General features: G+C 40.2%; 1 protein-coding gene across 2 annotated transcripts in view; it reads right to left on the bottom strand.

Annotated features, from left to right (window-relative positions):
- Window positions 1–15,440: 15,440 nt before the first annotated feature.
- The window catches only part of ctnnbip1 (catenin, beta interacting protein 1), a 34,148-nt gene continuing 27,281 nt past the window's right edge, over window positions 15,441–22,307 (bottom strand). Inside the window, exons 4-5 of one of the 2 annotated variants that reach the window (XR_009062548.1) lie at window positions 17,353–17,596; window positions 15,441–17,085 (exon numbers count right to left, since the gene is read on the bottom strand). Coding sequence is in view for 1 of the 2 variants with exons in the window: in XM_057829986.1 (XP_057685969.1) it covers window positions 17,538–17,596 (59 nt within the window). In the remaining variant the exon portion in view is untranslated. Of the gene's footprint in view, window positions 17,597–22,307 lie in introns of both variants that reach the window. The other variant, XM_057829986.1, reaches the window with a different exon arrangement.

The raw sequence follows: 22,307 nt of genomic DNA, 5'->3' as shown, positions 1-22,307 counted from the left end.
GCTCATCGTTGATGTAAAATCTCCCTTTAACAAGTTGGCATTTTACCATAGAGATACTGTGGGAATATGCTTAAGGTTTAATCTCCACCCGTGCCCATTGGATGTTTCTCTGGAGTCTATTCATAAGGTGCTCGGTGCATGTGCTTTGAAAACAAACAAAGTATAAAAAAGATACAGTAATAACTGAATACACAGCAGATAGACAGAATGCATATGCTACAGTCACATCCTACTGGCGCCACACCAGCATTTTGCAGTGAGTTCATATAGGCATGTGGAGGCCATATGGATTGTAGCCATTTGTTGGTTGCCCCAAGCATGCTGTCAAGTATACAAATCATTGATGTTGAGAACTTCAGACAAACATGGGGAAGGAGGGTAAGGTGGGGGCGCAGTTATATTGAAGCTCAGGGACCATTACAGTGGTGCTGAGCTGCTCCCTGCCTGGATATAATTATGTTTCTATCCTGCTATTAGGAGGTTGTGGCAGGTCATTGCCACAGACATGATCCCCCCTACGGACAAAAGCAGAGTGCCTCGGAAATGACATTAACAAAATGAAAAAAGCAACACTAACATGAAAGTCAAGCTGTGTATGACAGTTCTATTTTTTAAGTGGCTTTTTAAAATGTGAATTGAGGAGATGTTTTACCTGATTATCGCCATCGTTATCATTAACATGTTTAGTCATTATTTTCTTAGTCTCACAAATGGGCAAGTAAGCCACAATTGAAGCAGTAATGTCTAATGAGCCAAAGTATACCACACGTGAGGGGCAGTGTACTGTAAATGAAGACATTTTGAATGCAAAGAAAAGGTTTATTCTTCAGGAGTAGAGTCAGTGGCTGCATCTCAAGCCAATAGAACATGTATTTTAGCTTCTGAAGACAAATGTGAAGACAGGAAAACCTATGACGAAAAGTACATCAATGAGGCTGGAGGCTGTCACTTGTTTGTGTGTGTGTGTTCTTTTTTTCAGGGACAGTAAATGAGTACTGTTATATAAGCTGTTCTCAGGTTTCTTGTCATTGTAGCAAAATATTTATCCAATACTGTCCCATGAAACAATGTCATAAAATGTATACAACAAGACATTCACTACATTTTAGTTTAATAATGCAATAAAGCAAATTGAGAAACTCCCAATGTGACGTTGCACAATGAAAAAGCAAGAGGCCAGTAACTGCATATGATATTACTAAAGGATTATGAAATATTATGGCAATCCATTCCTCTTCCTTCCTCTCTGTTGGCTTTGAATTATTGATTTTGAAGGCCTCCTTTACCTTCTGCTTCCACCCGTCGCCCTTTTGTCTAACTTAAAGATCTGTGTATTTTTAAAATTCATGTCCTTTTTCATTTGGTACCATTTTAACGCCCAGCATGTGTTGTACACACATCCTCCTAGCTTGTCTCAACTGAAAGATGCTGCTGCTGTCAGCAGTGGGTGGGGGAAGCGTAAGGTAATGGATACAGGGGTTGTCGCCATGGCCCGAGGTGACTAAGCAGGCCTCCAGGAAACACTGGGAAATGAACTTGGAGACGCCTGTAGGGTAACATACTACTTCATTGAAAGCAGGATTATTTGCACAGTTGCGAAAAAGTTTGGAGAAGTCTTCGATTGGGCGATTGGGTTAAAAGACGTTCCCCAAGTGCCCATTTAATGGGGCACTTCTTCCTGTCCAATGTGTAGGGAAAAAAGTACAGCACAAGCATGGCAGACATGAAGGGTATGTGACGTCTGCTCATTGGTGTAAAATAAATCAGCGCCGTTCATGATAATAGCAGTGTATCCTGGCACAAGCCCATCAAAAGACCAAAACGTGTTCAAAAATGCCGCTTTGCCCAGCGCAGTTGGGTTACAATAATTTTCCACCTTTGTTTTTTGTACAGGTCACATTCCAATACTTGGTTAGTTGTAGGCACCTAAACTACATGAAAGTACAGTGTTAAAATTGGCAATGGCACACACAGATTCATAGCTCCTAAATTTGGAAATGGTTCTAAATCCCCTCCTGATGTTGTTTGACTACTTTTAAAATTATGTCAGTATTGAAAATAAACGTTATTTAGTTGGTATTTTTGTTGTAGTTTTGAATAAAAAGACCAGTTTACATTTTTTTTCTTTAAGTGGCTGGAATAATCCAGGAGAAAAAAAGGTGGCTCTTTACTCAAAGATGGTCCACATTACTGTCTTTGAGGACCTTTAAGGCAGGGGTGTCCAAACTTTTTGCAAAGGGGGCCAGATGTGGTGAGGTAAAAATGTGGGGGGCCGACCTTGGCTGACGTCCTTTACGTAGAACAATATATTTAAGCAAATTTTAGCAAGCCATTCTGTGTGTCACATTTGCTTTATTATTTGTTTTTAATTAATAATTTCAACAATCTCGCAACTAGCCTTTGCAGAGTTATCTTTCGAATCTTAGGCTCCTGCGAAATACTGCTACTGTGAAATTAAACTAGCTTCAAGTTGCTTCAATTTCTCGCTGTGGATGTTCCCTGTAATCTTGTCGTACATGTCAGCGTGTCTTGTTTGGTAATATCGCCTCACATTGAACTCTTTAAAAACAGCGACTGTCTCTGCAAATGAGGCAGACAAAGTTACGTATTTTAGTGAGGAAGTAGTCCAAATTCCACCTAACCTTGAATCGTCGGCCGTCGCAGTCAACTTTCCCTTTTTTTGTTGATTGTCGTCATTTTACAAAATTGGAAGTAAAGGGTCACACGGCGTAATGTTGCTTATAGTGCTGCTGCCTTTTGGTGGGTAAATGAGGAGCAGCATTTAGTGTGTAAGCTACTTCATATGCTCGTAGCAGTACTGCTGACCAATTTATTAAGTCTGTGTGCGGGCCAGACGTTATTGATTTTATGACTGAGGCTGGGGGCCGGATGAAATCCGACTACGGGCCGCATTTGGCCCCCGGTCCGGACTTTGGACATGTCTGCTTTAAGGCTTGTATTCGAGTAATAAATCATTAGACTTTTTTACAGGCTGAAGGCCTGTCAAGGCGCCACTCAAATAGTTCTTCGATCTCTTGTTTGAAGTCCTACTCCTCCGTCATACGTGAACCGATCGTGGAGCTGATCATGGTATGTCGCATGGGCCATTATCTATCCAACCTCAGAGCCTAATTTTTTCATTTTTTGCTATCAGGGATCATTATTTGTATTGCCTGTAGGTTACGAGCTAGCCAGTATAGGACATGCACACACAGCCTTCCGGCTGTAGTGTAATGGAGCACACTCATGCTTGTTTTTCTTTACACAAACTGATCTAACCAATTCCAAACTTGTATGGTACAAGCCTCCATCGTTTAATTTAGCCATGTATCCACAATTATTAGTGTATTATATTATAATCTACAATATAGTTGGACAATAGTTTACTGTTCACAATGAGATTAATCACAATTAATTCTAAACTAAAAAACTAAAGTCTTTAACTCATTGGCTGCCAGTGACATCCATCCATCCATCCATCCATCCATCCATCCATCCATCCATCCATCCATCCATCCATCCATCCATCCATCCATCCATCCATCCATCCATCCATCCGACTCTCCCACCCACCCACTACAACTGGGAGGGCTAAAAAGAAATACACGCTTTTCACAATCACTGGCAGTGAACTTGTGCATGTTGTGGAGATGTGAGAGGGAGCGAGAGTAACAGGAGAAAGGCAAGCATGGGCGGAATATAAATACAAACGCAGTAACTTTAAGCACTCAAAAGCAGTGCCGGGAGAATGTGACAGTTCAAAATAAGAATTGATGTCCAGCAACCCCAAAAATGGCTCCCTAGCTGTGTGTCACTCTCAGGATAATTCTGTCGCCGGTATTCGAAGTATCTGTCTCAGGAAAACATAATCCAGAGACAGCTGGACACTCTCTAATTTTAAGCAGAGAATACAGGACAACACGACGCATGAACCGAGTGGAAATTAAATCAAATCAAAATCAGTACGACGTGTCTGCGGAGGTCAGGACCTGCTATCATGGCACAGACTCATTCATGGTTAGCTCACTATTCAGTCAGGTTATTGCATTCCATTGTTCCCGGCAGGAGCACATAGAGGTGAGAGCAAGGCTCCAACATTAAATGAGGATTTCAGAGTTATATGACAGTAAAAAAAGAAAACATTTAATCAAATGACAGAGCATTGAGTAGTGTCATCAGAGTAATACTCATTGATTCTCTGAAATGCCTGCTGACAATACATGGTGATTTGCATGTGAAAATGTATTGGTCATTGCTTGAGGCAAGACCACTGTGACTTCAAATCTCTCATTAAAATCCTTAATGACCCAACAGAGTAGAGGCAAGGACAAAAAATAACTTATGAAAATTATACGGACCATCAGGGATTTGACAGTGCATCGATGAAAATTATGTAAGAGTCAATGGAATGCACTGACCTTCGTGTTTGTAGTGATAATTGTGTAATTAATTTGGCTTTGCTTGTTCATTGTTATTGCAGGTTTTGAGAATCACGGAGTAAATTGTTTTTTTACGTAACTTTATAAAGCGGTTATTTTAGATTTTTGATCTGTGTATTTTATGACTGCAAATCTAAAGCAGATACAGGTACATTACATAAACTGTAGAAGGATGCATTATGAAAAAGAATTCAAAGGGACAAACCTTTTTGTAAAAATCAATGAATTTTTGTGTAAAACCATTAGCTAGGCTATCAAAAATGTTAGAGTTTGTTTGATTGAAATGTTGATGAGTTATGAAACGGAAAAAAACAAAGACATCAGCAACATGGAGGAACCTCAACCAGTTAAATACAGTAGTATGAAAAAGTATCTTAACCTTTTGGAATTTCTCACATTTCTGCATAAAATCACCATCAAATGTGATCTGATCTTTGTCAAAATCACATAGATGAAAAAATAGTGTCTGCTTCAACTAAAACCACCCAAACATTTATAAGTTTTCATATTTTAATGAGGATAGTATACAAACAATGACAGAAGGGGGAAAAATAAATAAGTGAACCATCACAATAAATATTTTGTGCCTCCCCCTTTGGCAGGAATAATTTCAACCAGACGCTTCCTGTTGCTGCAGATCAGTCTGACACATTGATCAGGAACTAATCTTGGCCCATTATTCTCTATAAAACTGCTGTAGTTCAGTCAGATTCCTGAGATGTATGGCATGAATCGCTGTCTTTAGGTCATGCCACAGCATCTCAATTGGGTTCAAGTCTGGACTTTGACTTGGCCACTCCATAACGTGTATTTTGTTCTTCTGAAACCATTCTGAAGTTGATTTACTTATGTGTTTTGGATCATTGTCTTGTTGCAGCATCCATCCTCTTCTTAGCTTCAACTGTCTGACAGACGACCTCGGGTTTTCCTGCAAAAAATCTGGATAAACTTTTGAATTCATTATTCCATTAATGATTGCAAGTTGTCCAGGCCCTTAGGCAGCAAAACTGCCCCAAATCATGATGCTCCCTCCAGCATGCTTCGTGGTGGGGATGAGGTGTTGATGTTGCTGAGCTGTTCCATAATTCCTCCACACATGACGTTGTGTGTTACTCCCAAACAATTCAACTTTGGTTTCATCAGTCCACAAAACGTTTTGTCAAAACTTCTGTGGCGTGTCCAAGTGCCTTTATGCAAACAATAAACGAGCAACAATATAACAACTTTTTTTTTTTTTTTAGATAGCAAAGGCTTCCTCAGTGGAATTCTCCCATGAACACCATTCTTGGCCATAATTTTACATATAGTTGATGTGTGCACAGAGATATTGGACTGTGCCAGTGATGTCTCTAAGATTTTAGCAGACACTCTAGGGTTCTTTGTCTTTTACCCCTCTGGGTATTCTGCACTGAACTCTTGGGACAGAAGCAACAGTGCCAAACTCTCTCCACTTGTAGACAACTTCTCCGACTGTCGATTGATGAACAACCAGACTTTTAGAGATGGTTTTGTATCCTATCCCTGCTTCTTACAAATCAACAATCCTTGATCGCAAGTTTTCAGACAATACGTTACTGTATTTACATGCATTAATATTGAATTTAAATTTTTCAAACTACTGCACTGTATACACAAAAAATATATACAGTATGTACTGTACGTGCAAAAAAAAAAAAAATCCTGCATCCAGAGAGCAGAAAAAATTTTTTTTTTTTTGGGGGGGTGGGGGTCACGACTTAGCGGTTTTTCACTTATTGCAGTGGGTTCTGGTCCCCATTAACTGCAAAAAACGAGGGATCACTGTAATGAGAAATCCCTATTAGTGTTGTTTGTTTGTCTACGTGCAGCTGGATTGAGACAAGTTGTTATCATTCCTTTAATGCTCAAATATAATCTACAGTACCTATACATTGTTTTCAATGTGTGTTTATAATGTGGATGATGTACCGTTAGTTGCATATGATTTTCTCAGGTTGAAAAAAGTTGCACTGATGGAGGTTTCAAGTTGAATGACTAAATGTTTCATTGGCTGTAAATATTAAGGTGTCAGGCGTTAATGGGTCCCCCGATGCAAAGTTTAAGCGATGCCAAGTAAAGAGATGACATCTCCATGCGTGTGAGTGGATACACAGGAGTGGGAAAACTGGAGGAGGACATGATGTGTATACTATATTGTCTTGCATCGATACAAAGAGAAAGAGCAGATGGTCGGAAACGGCTCACAGAAAAATAGGTCTCAGAAGTATAATAAAACTAAACTAAATGAACATTAATCCCAAAAGTATGTATTGCACTTTCTTTGGATTTATTTTGGGACAAATTAAAGACAAGTATGACCACAGAACCGGAAATGGAGCTTCTGATGCTTTCGATGATAATATTGTATTTTCATATTCATTCGAGCAATACCAATTGAAGGATTATTTGCATGATGAGTATGCTACCCGTTATTAAGTTATCAATCGAATGAGCAGATATAGTGCATAGATTTCAATACTTATACCAGTTTAGGCAGCTGCTTGGCTCACCAAAATATTGGTTTAAAAAAAAAAAAATTGCAATTGTATTAAGCCTTCCAGTCACAAGATCCAGTAAAGAGAACCAATACATAATCTTTGTTTACTGTACCATCCGTGTCAAGCTTCGATGATGCAAAGAACATCACAGGACATCATAATGACTTCGGTACTGTATAAAATATTGTATTGGCTTTTGTGTGTGAGTCTCAATTCTCTGCTGTTAGTTCTTATTGAACCCGCTGGTAAAATAAGACAAAATTAATACAAGCTCCAGAGGCCTCGCATGGGGCCCTGAGGGAGCGCCACTGACCCCAAATTCCAATACTATATAATCACTACAGTCTAATTCCTGGGTAATCTCCATATGTTTTCAAGGTTAAGTAGTTTTATTCCAGTTTAGTTTGACGGTGGTTAATTAATGTCGATAATAGTATTAACTAGAGTCGATAATATCGACCGATAAAAGCATTTTGAAATGATATCGGATAATATAGATATCGGATTTGTAATTATTGGTTTTGTGCCAATGTGCATGTTGCCTTCAAAGTGTATGTAGAAGCCTTCTGCCTTTGCACATGGGCTGGTCACAGTTTAACACAGCAGTTTTGTTTATTGACCATTAGATGTCTCTAAACTAAGATCCTTGGAATTTGTTATGAGAGCAGACCATTTGCATTGCACCATCATGGTGCAAAAGTTAAATTACTAGTAAATGATTGAAAAAAATTTATTACATATAGCTATTGCATCACCAGAAAGAAATATGTAGTCACTAAGAAAACTAGAAAAGTAAACACAAAAAAAAAGTGCAAAACCCAGCAAAATCTATCTTGAGAATTGTCATTGCATTAGCATGTCTTATGCAAGTAGGTCCAGTTGCAGCCTGCAGGACTCGCCTTCCACGCCTCGCTTTTCACGGCCCTTTTTGGTGCCTTCTGCGTCATGAGACGCAGAAAACGGGTTAGGGTTTAACCCTTGAGAGTCGAAGGACGCGCCGGCGCGTCCTCAGCGCACGTCGTCTTTGAAGCGCCCTCACATTTTAATTACGTCACCCACATGCCGTTGGTTGGTCTCGTTTTAAAGTGCGGAAGTTGCAGTTTACTCTCGTTATTATTTGAAGTCAATCGACCAACTAAAACGTGAGATATTGTCATTTAAGTTTTATAGTTTTATTGTCCTCTCAAAAAAACATTAAAACGCTGCATGGATCATTTGTTTATGTCTATATTTCCATCATTTCTTGTCCTTTTTCAAAACGGAAGCTCCATGAAAAAAACACAAATCAAACGAACCCTTTCGAAGTCACAGTGGAAGCACAAAATGCGTTTTTTTTAAATAAATATAACTGCCGTGCGAGGTTCCACTGAACGAGAGGGAGGAGTGTTCTGAAGCAGCGAGGTGGCGAGCGACGGTCGTTTGATTCGAGCGAGCGACTTTGTGTGACTTTGAGAATGAACGGAAAGCTAAATTTAGTGCAAGCAATTGTGCTTTTTGATCAACTTGAGGAAGAGAATGGTCCAAATTCGTCATCATCGTCTTCTTCGGAAGAGTCCGCGAGTGAAGATAGTGACGGATTTGAACACGTGGGTAACGCCATCGACGAGCAGAGGTAAGCCATCTCACTTTTTTTTTTTTTTTAATGCTGAAAACGTTTCTTTTGAAAGTTTCTTTTGATATTGCAAGACAAAGTTAATTTTGATGCAATATGAGTGTGTGTTTGTGTATATAATAATAAAATGTGCATATCAGATCAAAGTCGTACGTGCACGGTGTGTATCCCAGGCAGGAATTTATAATTTGTGGTGTTCTTCTTTCTATATGAAGATTAGGGATGTAGCACATATTCAGCTATGGTATTCTATTCGAGGCCTCAACTAAGCCAAAGCAGCAATGCACAATCCATGTGCCAGTCACCATCTGTGATGGGGCAGAAGGGAGAAGCAAAGCAACTCAAGGCCGGAGAAAATGCCAGCAGTGCGCAAAGGGTGGAAAGAGGACCGACACCCCATGGAAGTGTGGGCTGTGGGATGTAGCCCTGTGTCTAATTCCAGGACGAAACTGCTTTTCGGAGTGGCATGCCTGAAAAAAAATTAACTTGTTTATTGTAAATATTTTTGAAAATACTTTTTATCCCCAATGTTATATATATATATTTTTTCCCACAATCAGTCTTCTCAATTTGTGTATATAAATGTGTGTTCAAGAAGCTTCATTGTGTGTACATAGTTTTCATCAGGTGATGGGCCGCAATACCTAAACTCATAAAGAGATGGCCTCTAAACACTTTTTGTGTTAGATGGTATATATTTTTTCACTGTTCTTCAGTTTGGTCTGCTGTATATAACCTGTTTTGACTAGAGCATGTATAAAGGCAAAAAACGCCTATGGCTATACCTGTTGTTTATCTTGAATTGTCAAATATAAGACTATTTCTTCTAAATTTTTTTGGTTGAATGTTCATCCTAACATGTATAATAAATATTATAAAGTTTCAAAACGGTTCGTTACGCATGTTTGGTTGTCAATTGGACATCAATATTAAAAATTTTGACAAAACGATTTTGGAATTTTTGGTCTTTTGGGGCCCAAAATGATGATTTATAATTGGTCAGTGAAGGAAACAACAGTTTGGACATGAAGTTCAAGGTGTCACAAAAAAAGAGACCAAACCAGGCCATCGTAAACAATTCTTTCTTTGAAATATAAAGGCAACTTCAAAGGCATGCAAAATCAGACAAAATAGGCCCAGACCTTAAAGGGTTAAGGTTAGGGTCGTTGAAAGCAGGGGACGTGAAAGGCAGACGAAGAAGCTTGATCTGAATACTCGTTAAAAGCAGGGGGCACGGGAGGCAAGAGGTGCAGAAGGCGAGTACTGAGGGCCACAGCTGGACCCTTATCGTCCTATGATTGCCTGCCTGTTTTTGTAATGCTTTGGTCACCCCCTACCGGCTCTTGGGGTAACTACTGTATGTATATGTGATTTCATTGTGAATGAGTACTTTTATTTTATTAGGGACATTTTGGCTCATTTCAATTTATTTTATTTATATGGGACATTTATTTTCTATAACTTCAGTTGAGTTGTTCTGTTATTTTTCACAGAATATTTGTCTGGAAAACCTTGAAGTTGTTACATTTATCATGATTAAAGCATCCATTGGGACATCACAATACAAATAGCAACAACATGTTAATTGCACGACCGCATATATCGGTATTGGTTTGATAACGGTATCAGATTTTTTTGAGTTGGACAATATCTGGATATCGATTATAAAGTTCTTATCGGACAACTCCGTAGTCAACCCTTCTCTTAGATTTCTTTGCTACACCAAGTGTTAAAAACAAAAAGAACTGTGAGAGAGACAATATAATGAAGTATCCTTCAGTCAAAAAAAAAGTAAATAAATTTCTGCCCACTTTTAGCCTCTTGTATCACGGTTGGGTATTTAAAATAATAATAATTAAAAAAAAAAAAAAACCAAACAAACCACCACTTTTTGCAAATACAGAATGTGGCATAAAAATGTGGAATGTTTTGCTGACGTTTCTTAAACTTTTGTTAAATAATGTCCAAAAAAGGCTCTCCTAGTTATAGTTTCATGATATACTTAAGCTTTTAATTTTGCTTCGCATGAAGAAATGATTAACCGGTTGATGACAAAAGGCTTGTTCATATTTGTAAGTTTGAACATCTCGTATGTAGAGTATATTTTCTACAAAAAAACGAAACAAAACAAAAACAAATCCATTTTGAAAGACATTAGGTAGAGAGACAAATTTGAGTCATTGTGTCTGTACAAGGAAGGTTTTGTGGTAATGCCACAGTGAATTGATTCACTTGACTTCCTATGCATTCAAATTGTTTCGAAGTTAGAGTAACTTGGTATCCTACCTGCAAAATTCAATAAATTGTGTTTGACCTTTTCCAACATCAAACACCCCCAAAATGATACATAGCCTGTCCAAATGTCGTATTGTTAACTGGAATTTATTGAACGGGCATCTTTCAACAATGTTAACAAACATTTGGCGTGTTGTGGTGGTGAGAAACCAAGAGCCCATCTGATCTATTAGTCATGAGCTCAAGGGTGGGCCGCAGTGTGTCTTTGTGTTGGCCCTCAACACCGCATTACTGCCCGCGTGCCTCTCACTCCTCCACACTGGATTCTTTTGGGTTTGCCTCCTCCAGTGGGAGGCACATTTACTCAGTAGCAGCGCACAATAACAATAATGGCATGAAAAAAATTGATGTACAGTGGATACATAAAGTCTACACACCCCTGTTAAAACACGATGTTTTAATGACAAAGATATCATTTCAAAGTTTTTTTCATTTTAATTTTAAAATTTCTCAACTCCCTTCCCCGCTCAATTGCTCAAGACATTTGAGAATTGATTTTCCTCTTGCCTTCTCATACATTTTGGATCGATATCCGGTTCTCGAGTCACCGCTGTTTGATATTATCTCAATCATAATAATTAATAATATTTAATTAACACACACACTTGTTAATAATCTCTAGAGGTGCACAATAATTATCGGTCCAATAACAGGAATTATGACGTCATCCCAATAAACCCGATAACATTATCGGGCCCAGGGGTCGCGTTAACCGAATATTTTCCGTTGTTGACCGATTTTTTTAAAAACGGTGACGGAAAAAACTGAAGTCCATCCGTCATTTTGACCGGTTGCAATTCACACCCCAGACCACAGGGTGGTGAGTGAGCATATTAATTAGCTATTGTCTCTCTTGATGCATGACGTCGTTGGCCTTACTCTGAAAAATGTCAAGGCAACTGAGTGTCCGAAGTTTCTTCAAAAAGCCCCAAAACGACGATGGTGTTGATAAAAGAGGTGAAAAAACAGGGACTGCACAAGCGGGCACGCAATTCAAGTCCATGCGCACCAGGAGGAAAGTGTGAGACTACGTTCAGGCCACAGCAGGTGAACTGTTAATTTCATTGTTCCATATGCTACATATGGTAGGGTACCTAACTACTGGGGCCACAGTCAGCTGTTTTTGTCACTGCGGAGAAAAAATTACATATTCATCTGCTTGATGTGTGATGGCACGGTGTGGATTCTCTGTTAAGCTTGTTCGGACAGAATATTAATTTAGAATGAATGAAAACTAAATACTATTGAATATGTTGCAGCGGTATGCAATGTTAAGAGTCTTGTTAGCTGTAGGCGCACTATCCTAGACCCCTCGCTATCCACTTGCGGGGGCCTGCGCTTGTCAGTGACGTTCCTTATTCTCGCTATATGATTATACAACTTTAACATTTGTTAATAATACGCTCTGTGTGTAGTATCATCCATCGCTTTTCCTTTTTAAATGGGCACTTATAAGCGAACGCAAGAAGTAACAACGGGAACATTTTTAAACAGGCATTTCACGGGAGAGCATTTCGACTCTTCGGCCAATCATATAGCGAGAGCGAGTGGATAGTGAGGGGACCGCGCGCGGCCCTTAAGTGTCTGTCACGTGACTGTCGTAGCCGGTAACGCGCTCGGCCAAATGGACACACAAGTAAGGAAGGTGAATTATGCCAAACAAAGGGTCACCACAATGTCATTATCATCATTTTAAAAATTTAAGTGACGGGTAAAAATAGATTATGACCGGATTTTTATGACCCTGTCAGTCAAAATGACAGACAACGAAAAAGTCTAGCGCAACCTCTGATCGGGCCTATTAATATTTTTGGCACGGTGTCTAATTGGGATGTGTGCGTTTGTTTCCACTCGTTTTGCCAGTCTGCAAAGTTTTGAGGTCGTATTTTTCCTTCACTGAGTTATAAACCTTACTTTGCAATAAGCAAATGTTTGCATTTTACAGTGTTATGTTTACAAGTTCTTGAAAGGCCTTTTGGTTATTGATAGGCTTGCTGACCTATAATTGCCAGGTTAAGAAAGTTTCACGGACCAAGACGACAAGTCTCCTTCCCTGTCGCACCAATTGTTTTATCTGCTGAGAAAGCACAATATGTTTGTTTTAGATCAGTGCTCATTGTTCAGGGGAACACATCCTCAATGATATTGACTGATTGATTGTGATTGACTCAAATGATATTTGAAAAAATTAATATGGGCACTTCATTCGAGGTCAAAACTGTGCTTGTCTTTGTTTTGTTCATTATAATAATGTTCATGTCATTATGAAAATTCTGGTTCGGTCAAAGGAAAATCTATGCTGAATCCACTACTAGTATTTTTTACCTACAGGTATTCAAAAACTCAGGTGGACATTTGTCTTCAGACCCCCCCCCCCCAAAAAAAACCCCCAAACAAACAAACAAAAAAAAAAATTAATAACATTTCTGGCTCCATGGTGACCTTCACGTCTGGGAGTTCCGGCAAGAAATTCTAGCCACTTTCACCCCTGGTTACAGTTGTGGTCAAAAGACCACACCTTTTCTCCTGCAAACATATTGCTGGGCATTGTGGCCAAACAGCTCGATTTTTGTTTCGTCTGACCACAGAACTTTCCTCCTCTTATCTTTGTCCATGTGATCAGCAGTAAACTTCAGTCGAGCCTTAAGGTGCCGCTTTTGGAGCAAGGGCTTCCTTCTTGCACGGCAGCCTCTCAGTCCATGGAGTTGCAAAACACGCTTGACTGTGGACACTTAAGGCCGAGTTATACTTCCGCGTCAGACCTACGCCGTCAAGGAAGAATCGAGTTACGACCCTACGCCGTAGCCTGACGCGCACCTCTCGATTTTTCTAACCTTCGCGTCGCGTAGACGCGTTGACGTAGCGAAAACGGACTGTGATTGGTCCGCTCAGACTGTTGTTTCCGGGCGAAAACACCGCCATTGTAGAATAGAATCAAACATTATTTTCTACACGCAAAAATGCACCGAGCCGACGGGAGTATCATCGAAGAGCAAGTCTCGTCAAGAAATTATTATTGTGACTGCCAAATGGCAAGGTCGGCGATCGAAAAAATAAATAAATGGAAGAACCACCGAGACGTGGGTGGTCTGAATCGAGTGGCCACACGAAGCGGTGACACCGTCGGCCAAAAACTGCCAACTTTTTATCACTTTATGTCGTATTTTTGGTTGGTGCACTTCATCATTTACTGTGTACATATGTTTCAAGTATATGAAGAATAAAGCACAGATTTGGTGTCAAAAGAGTTGTTTTGATCTTTAATTTTCAATAACAGACACTTCACACACACAATACATCATCACTGATTGAGAGTGCCTCGGTGCTTTTTATGATAACCTTAAAATCAAGCCCCCCAACGCAGTTTGGGAAGTTCCCTAGACGCCAGAAATCTGCTATGGCTTCCCACTGGCTGGTTGTAGGACACGGCAAACAAATCAGGCTGGAGGGCTTTGCAGACCTTGAACGCAGTGCTCGACGCCAGTTTGAAGCTAGCCGCCACAGCTAGCTCTCTCCACCCGAGTCTAAAACTCTCTGTGCGGCATCAAAAGTCGGCCAGACCGCCTCGAAACCGTCTTCTGCGTCGCCTGCCCGTCAACATTTGTATGTTCAATATTTATTCAGTGTTGATGAGCAGAATATTTACTTTCAAGAGTTCCATCTTGCATTGTTTATTTTTTCTCCGACTAGCGGAAGTAGTCAACAATCATGCCCCAAAACCGTACAAACATAACGCCACATCCCTCTAGTGGCTTGGCGGTGAATTACAGAGCAACGCGTTCCCTCACCGCAGAACTATCGAATGTCGAATGACGCCGTAGTCGCTACGCCGTCACCGCAACGCGGGAGTATAACTCAGGCTTTACACCTGTGTTCCAGCAGCTTCAAATTCTTGGCAGATCTGCTTTTTGGTGATTCTCGGTTGAATCTTCACCCTCCTGACCAATTTTCTCTCAGCAGCAGGTGATAGCTTGCGTTTTCTTCCTGATCGTGGCAGTGACAAAACAGTGCCATGCACTTTATACTTACAAACAAATGTTTGCACTGTTGCTCTTGGGACCTGCAGCTGCTTTGAAATGGCTCCAAGTGACTTTCCTGACTTGTTCAAGTCAATGATTCGCTTTTTCAGATCCATGTATGTATATTTTTGACACAGCAGATTTGATCACTTTTTCTGTTAACCCATAATAAAGTCATAAAAGAACCAAACTTCATGAATGTTTTTTTTATGACAAAGAAGTATCTGTTCCAATCACTCTATCGGAGAAAAATCAGAGTTGTAGAAATAACTGGAAACTCAAGAGAGCCATGACATTATGTTCTTCACAAGTGTATGTAAACTTTTGACCACAACTGTATGTCCCCAATGTCCCTACGATAACCACTGCCTTTGGATCTTACGTTAAATCTTTCTATTCAAACGATCAAAATTAAGACAATATGCTTTGCCCACGTTACATGGTGGACAAAAACAGTTTCATAATTAGGGCACATTTGGGAAAATTCCCGACAATGAGCTATAGTCACCCAAAATGGCCTACTTTCTGTTGGTTTTGGGCACGGATCTTTTAAGAACGCAAACGAGAAGAGTTACTGTTTCAAATGCCTTTAATGGTTCAATTGGTATAGGTTTGGAAGCTTTAGATCAAGACATTGTCAGCAGCCAAAACAAAAATAAACAACTACCGGTAAGCAATCCTGACTGAGGTTAAAACAATATACAAAGTCCCCCCTTCTTAAAAACAAAGTAATCACAGTAAAAATCCAAGAGCAGCATACTCTTTCTCACACACGTACATACACTCATCGGCATAAAAGTTTGCAAAACAACCCTGATAAGCAAAATGTACAGTAAGACGGCTTCAGAGGATGAAAAAAAGATGCATAGACAAAAACAAAAAGACCAAACCAACGTAAACAAACATTTCTTTGTGACTTATGTGTCGGGTGTTGACTTTGATTGCTGAGGACTTTTAAAAAGGAATAAAAAGAGCACAATGGTCAAGGTGAGGCGAGGCGAAGATCCTCGGCAGACATGCTTGACCTTGAAATTTTACAATGACATCATTTAGTTATACAAAATGAACTCAAACACATTAAATACTGAACTTGTGACTAGAAAAGCACCCTGCTCACTGTAAAGATCAATTGGTCGAGTCAATAAGTTTTCCCAATTTTTGTATCAAAATGTTATTTTTACCAATATTCCATTTGATTGTAGTGCAAGAGACAGTATGATCACAGATATCACACGCACACACATTTCTGCTGTTCTAGATGCTTGTTGTTCAAAATGATCAAACAGATTTGATCACTGGAACGATGCATTTGAGAAACAGGAATCAGTTCGTAAACAATAAATTAAATTAAAACATGCCCCCCCACAAATGTCTTAATGTTCTAAATTTAAATAAAAAAAGTGGCACACAATCCATTTTCCCAAGTAATTGTACAAAAATGTTTTCTTTTATGTCACAATAACCTATAAACAAAAACTTGCATGTTTTAGGGAGAATGTGCACCTGTGTCTTCAAATGTCATCTTTTTTTTCTTGTTCGTACTTGCTCCAAGAGAGAAGAAAAAAAGAAAAAGCAGCACAAGCACAAAGTGGGGCTTCGTAAAGAATGAATTTTTAAGAAAAAAAAAAAGCAACAACAAAAAACCCTTTCACTAGGTTTCACACAAATCATTACACTGATCCTTCCCTCCCCCATAATTGGCCATTGGTGATGAATGGCAGGCCTGCTGTTAAAATGAAAACACTAACAAGAACAAACACATTAGCTAGTTGCTCGCGAATGCAAGTGCGGATTAATCAATACGAATAGAGGCCGTGTGTACATGTACGACTCCAGTTCAAACTATTTTGTTTTTTCTTGAAACTCAACTTCTTTTGGTCTGTCAAATTAAATGTGTGACATGACCTCATATTTTCAGCTCCTATTTAAGAACATGTCTGATGACGAATTCATTCCAACATGCACAAAATAGCCTATTGAAAATATACTGGATATTCATACGTGACGTGAAATTATGTAAAACGGGTGCCTCTGATTTTCTATAAGCCCACTCGAGCGGGATTGCTATTCTTCCATTGTGTGTGGAAATAGATATTTATGACCTCGGAGGTAGTGATTAACGCGGTTTTAGACAAAACCTGAATTACCTCCAGTGTTCATGCCGGGGTAAAACTCTGATGGTCATCGACGACACAATTCTATACCTGGGTGGACAGAAACAACAAACGGTCAATGTTTGCTGCCGAGTGACGAGATGATCGGTATTCGAGTGAACGCCACAGTGACTTTGTGTCATGACTTTCTTGAAGGAGCAGCTGGTGTTTAAAAAAAGAGGCCCCACAGATCAATCACGACACAAGTCACCACACGTCACTGCTTTCACTCCATCAAACACATGACCGACAAAACAAACAAAAAAGAAACTACATTTGAGGTACATCCATACAATTTGAGTTTCCGACATCATCCACCTTGATGTAAGATTACTAAGGAGTCGACCCGTGGCGATCCGGTGTGAGTGAGTCTTCTGTAAACTGGAAGACAAGACAGAATAGGTCTGTCTGTCCCTTCCAGGTCGATCCTTCACTCTTGAGCTCATCAGCATTGTGTATTAAAGTGGATTCTGGCAGGATGGGGCAAAGCGGGAGGCTCGTGGTCACTGTCTTCGATCCTCCGTCTCTGACCGTGAGAACGCCATCACCACATCCTCTGCACCTGGTTATCAAAGAGACAGGAAATGTTTTTGAGGACGACTTTGAAAGTCTAAGGCAGTGGTCTCAAACCGACTCCACAAAGGGCCGCAGTGGGTCCTGGTTTTTGTTCCAACAGATCCAGCACAAACAGTTCAACCAATGAGGTTTCTACTAACATAAGCAGCACCTGATTGCAATCAACTGATTACACTTGTAAGAAACCAGATTGGTGAAAAGGTATTTGTCTCGTTTGGTTGGAATGAAATCCAGTACCCCCTGCGGCCCTTTGAGGACCGGTTTGAGACCACTGGTCTAAGGCATCGTTGTAAGGGAATTCAGTGGTGGCCAATGAGATAAGGGTCAAACATATCCTGTCGGTGAAAAGGCATATCATTTTTGACTATTTCTTTGGTTGATTGTGTTGATCAGGGGTCTCCAAACCGGTCCTCGAGAGCCGCTGTGGGTCCTGGTTTTTGTTCATACCGATCAAGCACAGATCTTTTAACCAATGTGGTTTGTACTAAAACAAGCAGCACCTGACTGCAATCAACTGATTGCACTTATAAAACACCAGATTGGTGAAAAGGTGTGGTCTTGTTCTGTTTGAGTGAAATCCTGCACCTACTGCGGCCCTATGTGGAATAGTGTTGAGACCACTGGTGTTGATGAACTGAATGTCGATAATAAATCCTGCCAACACCTTTTTTAGACAGCCAAGAAGGAAACGGCGGCCAGTGAGCGTTTAAAAAAAAACTGTTATCTCCACAGCCCTCAAGTGCTTATTAGATTTAATTACTGTGCAGATATCAAAGTAGGCCACAGACCTTGAGCTTCCTCGTTTATTTGGCACAAACAGCAGATCCTGTTATTATGTTTCTATACGACATTCAAGTGGAGCTTGGTTAGATGTTTTTCGGGAGGGGGTTGGGAGACTTTCAATATAAACTTTGAAGCACGTCTCACGGGAGCTCATTGGCTCACCAAATCAGGTTATGGTAATGAAGACACAAAATAGGCAAGCGGATACAGGACATGGCATGTTGATATCCGCTCTGAAGAAGGCAGGTGTGCTTTAGGAAAATGAACAATTATGCGACACCCAACAATTGCATTACAGCTGAATGGTGTAGAAACTTCCAATAAAACGTTTGAGACTGCCTTGCTTGAGCAAAATGTTCAAAGGGACCATGGGAACTGTTTCAGTTTTTGGAGTCATGTGCTAGGACCTCACTCGGCCACAAACAAACATACACGCCCTCCACAATACAACCTAGGAGCGCGACACAAAGAGGCAGTGGCTTACGCACTGGAAAGGCAGGGCCTCCTAAAGCCGTTGCCAGGCGACAGATAATGGCCAGAATGCTCGAGGCAAAGCTCTTTTTGCTTGTTTCAATACAACTCAGTGTCCAGCTGTATGTAGGACCCCTCCCTTGCATCACGGTGCAGCCCCAACTAGCAAATCATGATTTGCTCTGACTCTAAAATTAAGAGAGGCTGCGGTTGCGGGGAAAGACATTTTGGCTAGTTTGTTTTCAAATAAAACAAATTACCAAACAGAGAAATCTAATCGAGTAGAAGATTTTAGGATGTTTTTCAAACAAAAAGGTTTTCTGAATTTGCACACTTAAGCCATATCTCCATGTAGCAGGGTATTTGGCAAAAAGGAGAACTTTTTCTATGGTTTGGCCTATCATCCACACGCACATTTAAACAAGGGTTCTTGAAAACTACGCCCAGAGTGAAGATGTACGAAATCTGCGTTTGTTGCGCCATCATGTGGACACTGATGACCAAAGATTTAACAGTGGAAACACCACTGACTGCGACCAACTTTGTCCCTATGTCACACATGAGACCAGTGTTTACATTTGGAGTAAATTAGACAGGTGCTTTTTCTCTTCCATTTATTTACAAACTTTTGCAGTGCTTCATACTGAAGAACACATTCAAAGGATGGGGGTATTATGGACAATTATTTTTTGCGCATTGTTATGAATGTATTTAAAAATAAATAAATGCGGTTGGCTGTTGAAGCTGCTGATGTGAACGAAATGATTTTTTCCTGACGTATTGGGGCAGGATCCTCGGTTTTAAAAGAAAAACCTGCTAAATGTAGACATGGGCTTCAAGGGATCCGCGGATAGAAAGACTTAAAAGAGTAAAGTTATTGTGGGTTATAATAATTTGAAATTGAAACCCCTCTTGATGTTTTCGTTTTTATATAAATTGTAATATTAGTTTAACTAGTAGGTCACCATTGTTGTTGACGTAGCTGGGCGGTGACGCCACATGGTTACGCTGCCGGGCTTACAGAGTATGACTCTAGCGTCATAAACATGTCATCTGTTCAACCCTTTCAATTTGAACTCAAGAGGAACATTAATGAGCATGACAGCACTGTTGATATTTCACAAAATGAGTAGCAAAAGCAAAATGAACAGGGAAGACGAGATGAGACGAGACGACAATAGGAAAAAAAAAACAACTGTTTTCTACGAAAATGTGCTACACCGGCGAAATGTCCTACAAGTGGTGAATTTGACACCCAAAGTACTATCGTGCGCTTTCAGCTTGTTTTGTTTAGATGCATACAGACAAAACATACTAAAGATGCCTTAAGAACATACCAAATGTAGTATCAAATAAGGGTGGTTGAAATACGCTAGGTGACTAATGTGGTCAACAGATCAACAATCTGTTTAAAATCTACCACAATAAAACACAATGCTTCAAAGGATGAGAGGGAAACACATGCAAAAAGTATTTTGAGGCAATGAAAAGGTAATAAAAGGGGCCGTTTACATGGTCACTCTCCGAGAATACGAAAAATTTCAAATTTGCATTTATAGGGGCCCGTCTCCATTCGATCGCAATTCCGTCTGAAAACGATATAGTATTCATGCCAGGCCCCACGGGGCAGTGCAGATTTACAAGGCGACAGCGAATGATGCACTTTGACCCCACCAAAGTTCCTCAGCCCGGAAAAAATATGCCCGCCCACTCGAAGCGATGGCATTTTTCTTTTTCTCAAAAAAGGCATAAAAATGGAAACATTCAACATATTTAATTAAAAAATATGATTAAAACAGTAAATTAAAGCCGACTTTCCGCCATATTTGCCGTTTTTAATGTTTAGTAGCACCGCTGCGCACGTCCAATGTGACGCGTACGAGTGCTGACGTTATCGGCGCGGTGTCGCGCCGCGAGAGCCTTTGATATGCATGCGGAGTAAGCCCCCCTCAATCGAATTCTTCCACTTTGGAGGCAGGATTCAGAATTTTTCGTCTTCGCCTTCCGTCTTCGCCGACACCATATGCACGCGAGGCCACTCCGCAACACAGTAATTGCGTCTTGTCGCTGAGTTGCCATGTAAACTGCCCCAAAGACTCAATAAAAACACAAATAGTAAGTACTTGCCGCTTTTAACCGATGAGCGCATGTGTTGGAAGTCTCACTGTGTAGAAGGAATTGCAGTAAACCAGTGCTATTTGTCGAGTGACAGTGACAATCTACGTCATCACCCCGAGTGTCCATTGCAGGTATAAAACCATGGCGCCCAGTGTAGGTCAAAACATGTACTAAATATGATAGATTTTTAAATCAATGCCAATATTTTATGTGTTTCTAATAACATATTTTAGTAAAAGGGAGCAATTATGGCTTATTAGAGCCTACAAGTCTTTAAGTTCGAGGTTCCCTTTAAAGTCGTTGTGCGTCCAGTTGAAATGGAGCATCTTTGGGAAATTTAGGAGATCAATTCTTAAAAGTAATGTGAAAAATAACGTGGAAGCTGTACTCACTGAATGTTCACATATTACTAGCCAAAGTGGTGTTCTAGGTCACAATCTGTGCTTCAACCCCCACCCCAGTGGAAGTTTGGTCAAGCTTATGTTGACAACAAGCGGATAATCTGCACATTTGGATAATGAATCACGACTCACTTGATTGATCAGTGTAATGTTCAAGGATGGCTTGAGGGTGGGAAAAAAAAGAGACGTTGCTAAAATGGTGACCGCGGGCAGGGAGTATTATTTACTCCATTGCCTCTTCACTTCACACTCCGCCCTTCCAAATCGAAAGCAAGGTCTTAAAATGTTTAAATGGGCAATAAGAAACTACTGTAGTATGAAAGTTCTTTTCTCCTGCAAATGGTAAAATGAAGTGAGCAGCTTTCTTTGGCCACAGAGACAATACGTAAAAATATATTTATAAGAAGGTATAGCAGATTTTGAACATAAGCAAGTCCAGACCATAGGATCGATTAGGTCTAATGCCGGATAGCTATGGAGTTAGGAAGACCGAGCAAATTGTCCAATTAAAAACATCTGGGTTAAAAAGAGATGCTGCATCACTACATTGAAACAATAGAGAGGAATGCATTATTGAGGGCTAAGCTTCAAGCGGTATCTTTGCATAGGAAATTGAGCCTTATGCAAGACGTCTCCATTTGATGACATTGCATACCAAAAATGAGATATTCTACAGACTTCAATGTCATCATTTGAAATGTGACTCATTTATATGCAGGAAGTGGTGGACAGGACAGAAGAAATGTCAAATATTACACGCAAGTTGTAATAATTAGCGTGCCGGCTGTCCTGTTATGCCCATCTACCGCTGCTGCATGTCGCAACAACACTAAAGCCCACAGGGGATCTCAGACTTCCTGGGACATGCAAGGTTGCTATGGCAACTCTTTTACGTATTTCTCCACCTTTGTTGAGGTGACCTTC

This window comes from Corythoichthys intestinalis, chromosome 2, assembly GCF_030265065.1.
Source record: "Corythoichthys intestinalis isolate RoL2023-P3 chromosome 2, ASM3026506v1, whole genome shotgun sequence".
Classification (NCBI taxonomy): Eukaryota; Metazoa; Chordata; class Actinopteri; order Syngnathiformes; family Syngnathidae; genus Corythoichthys; species Corythoichthys intestinalis.
This window is presented reverse-complemented; position numbering and strand designations above follow the sequence as displayed.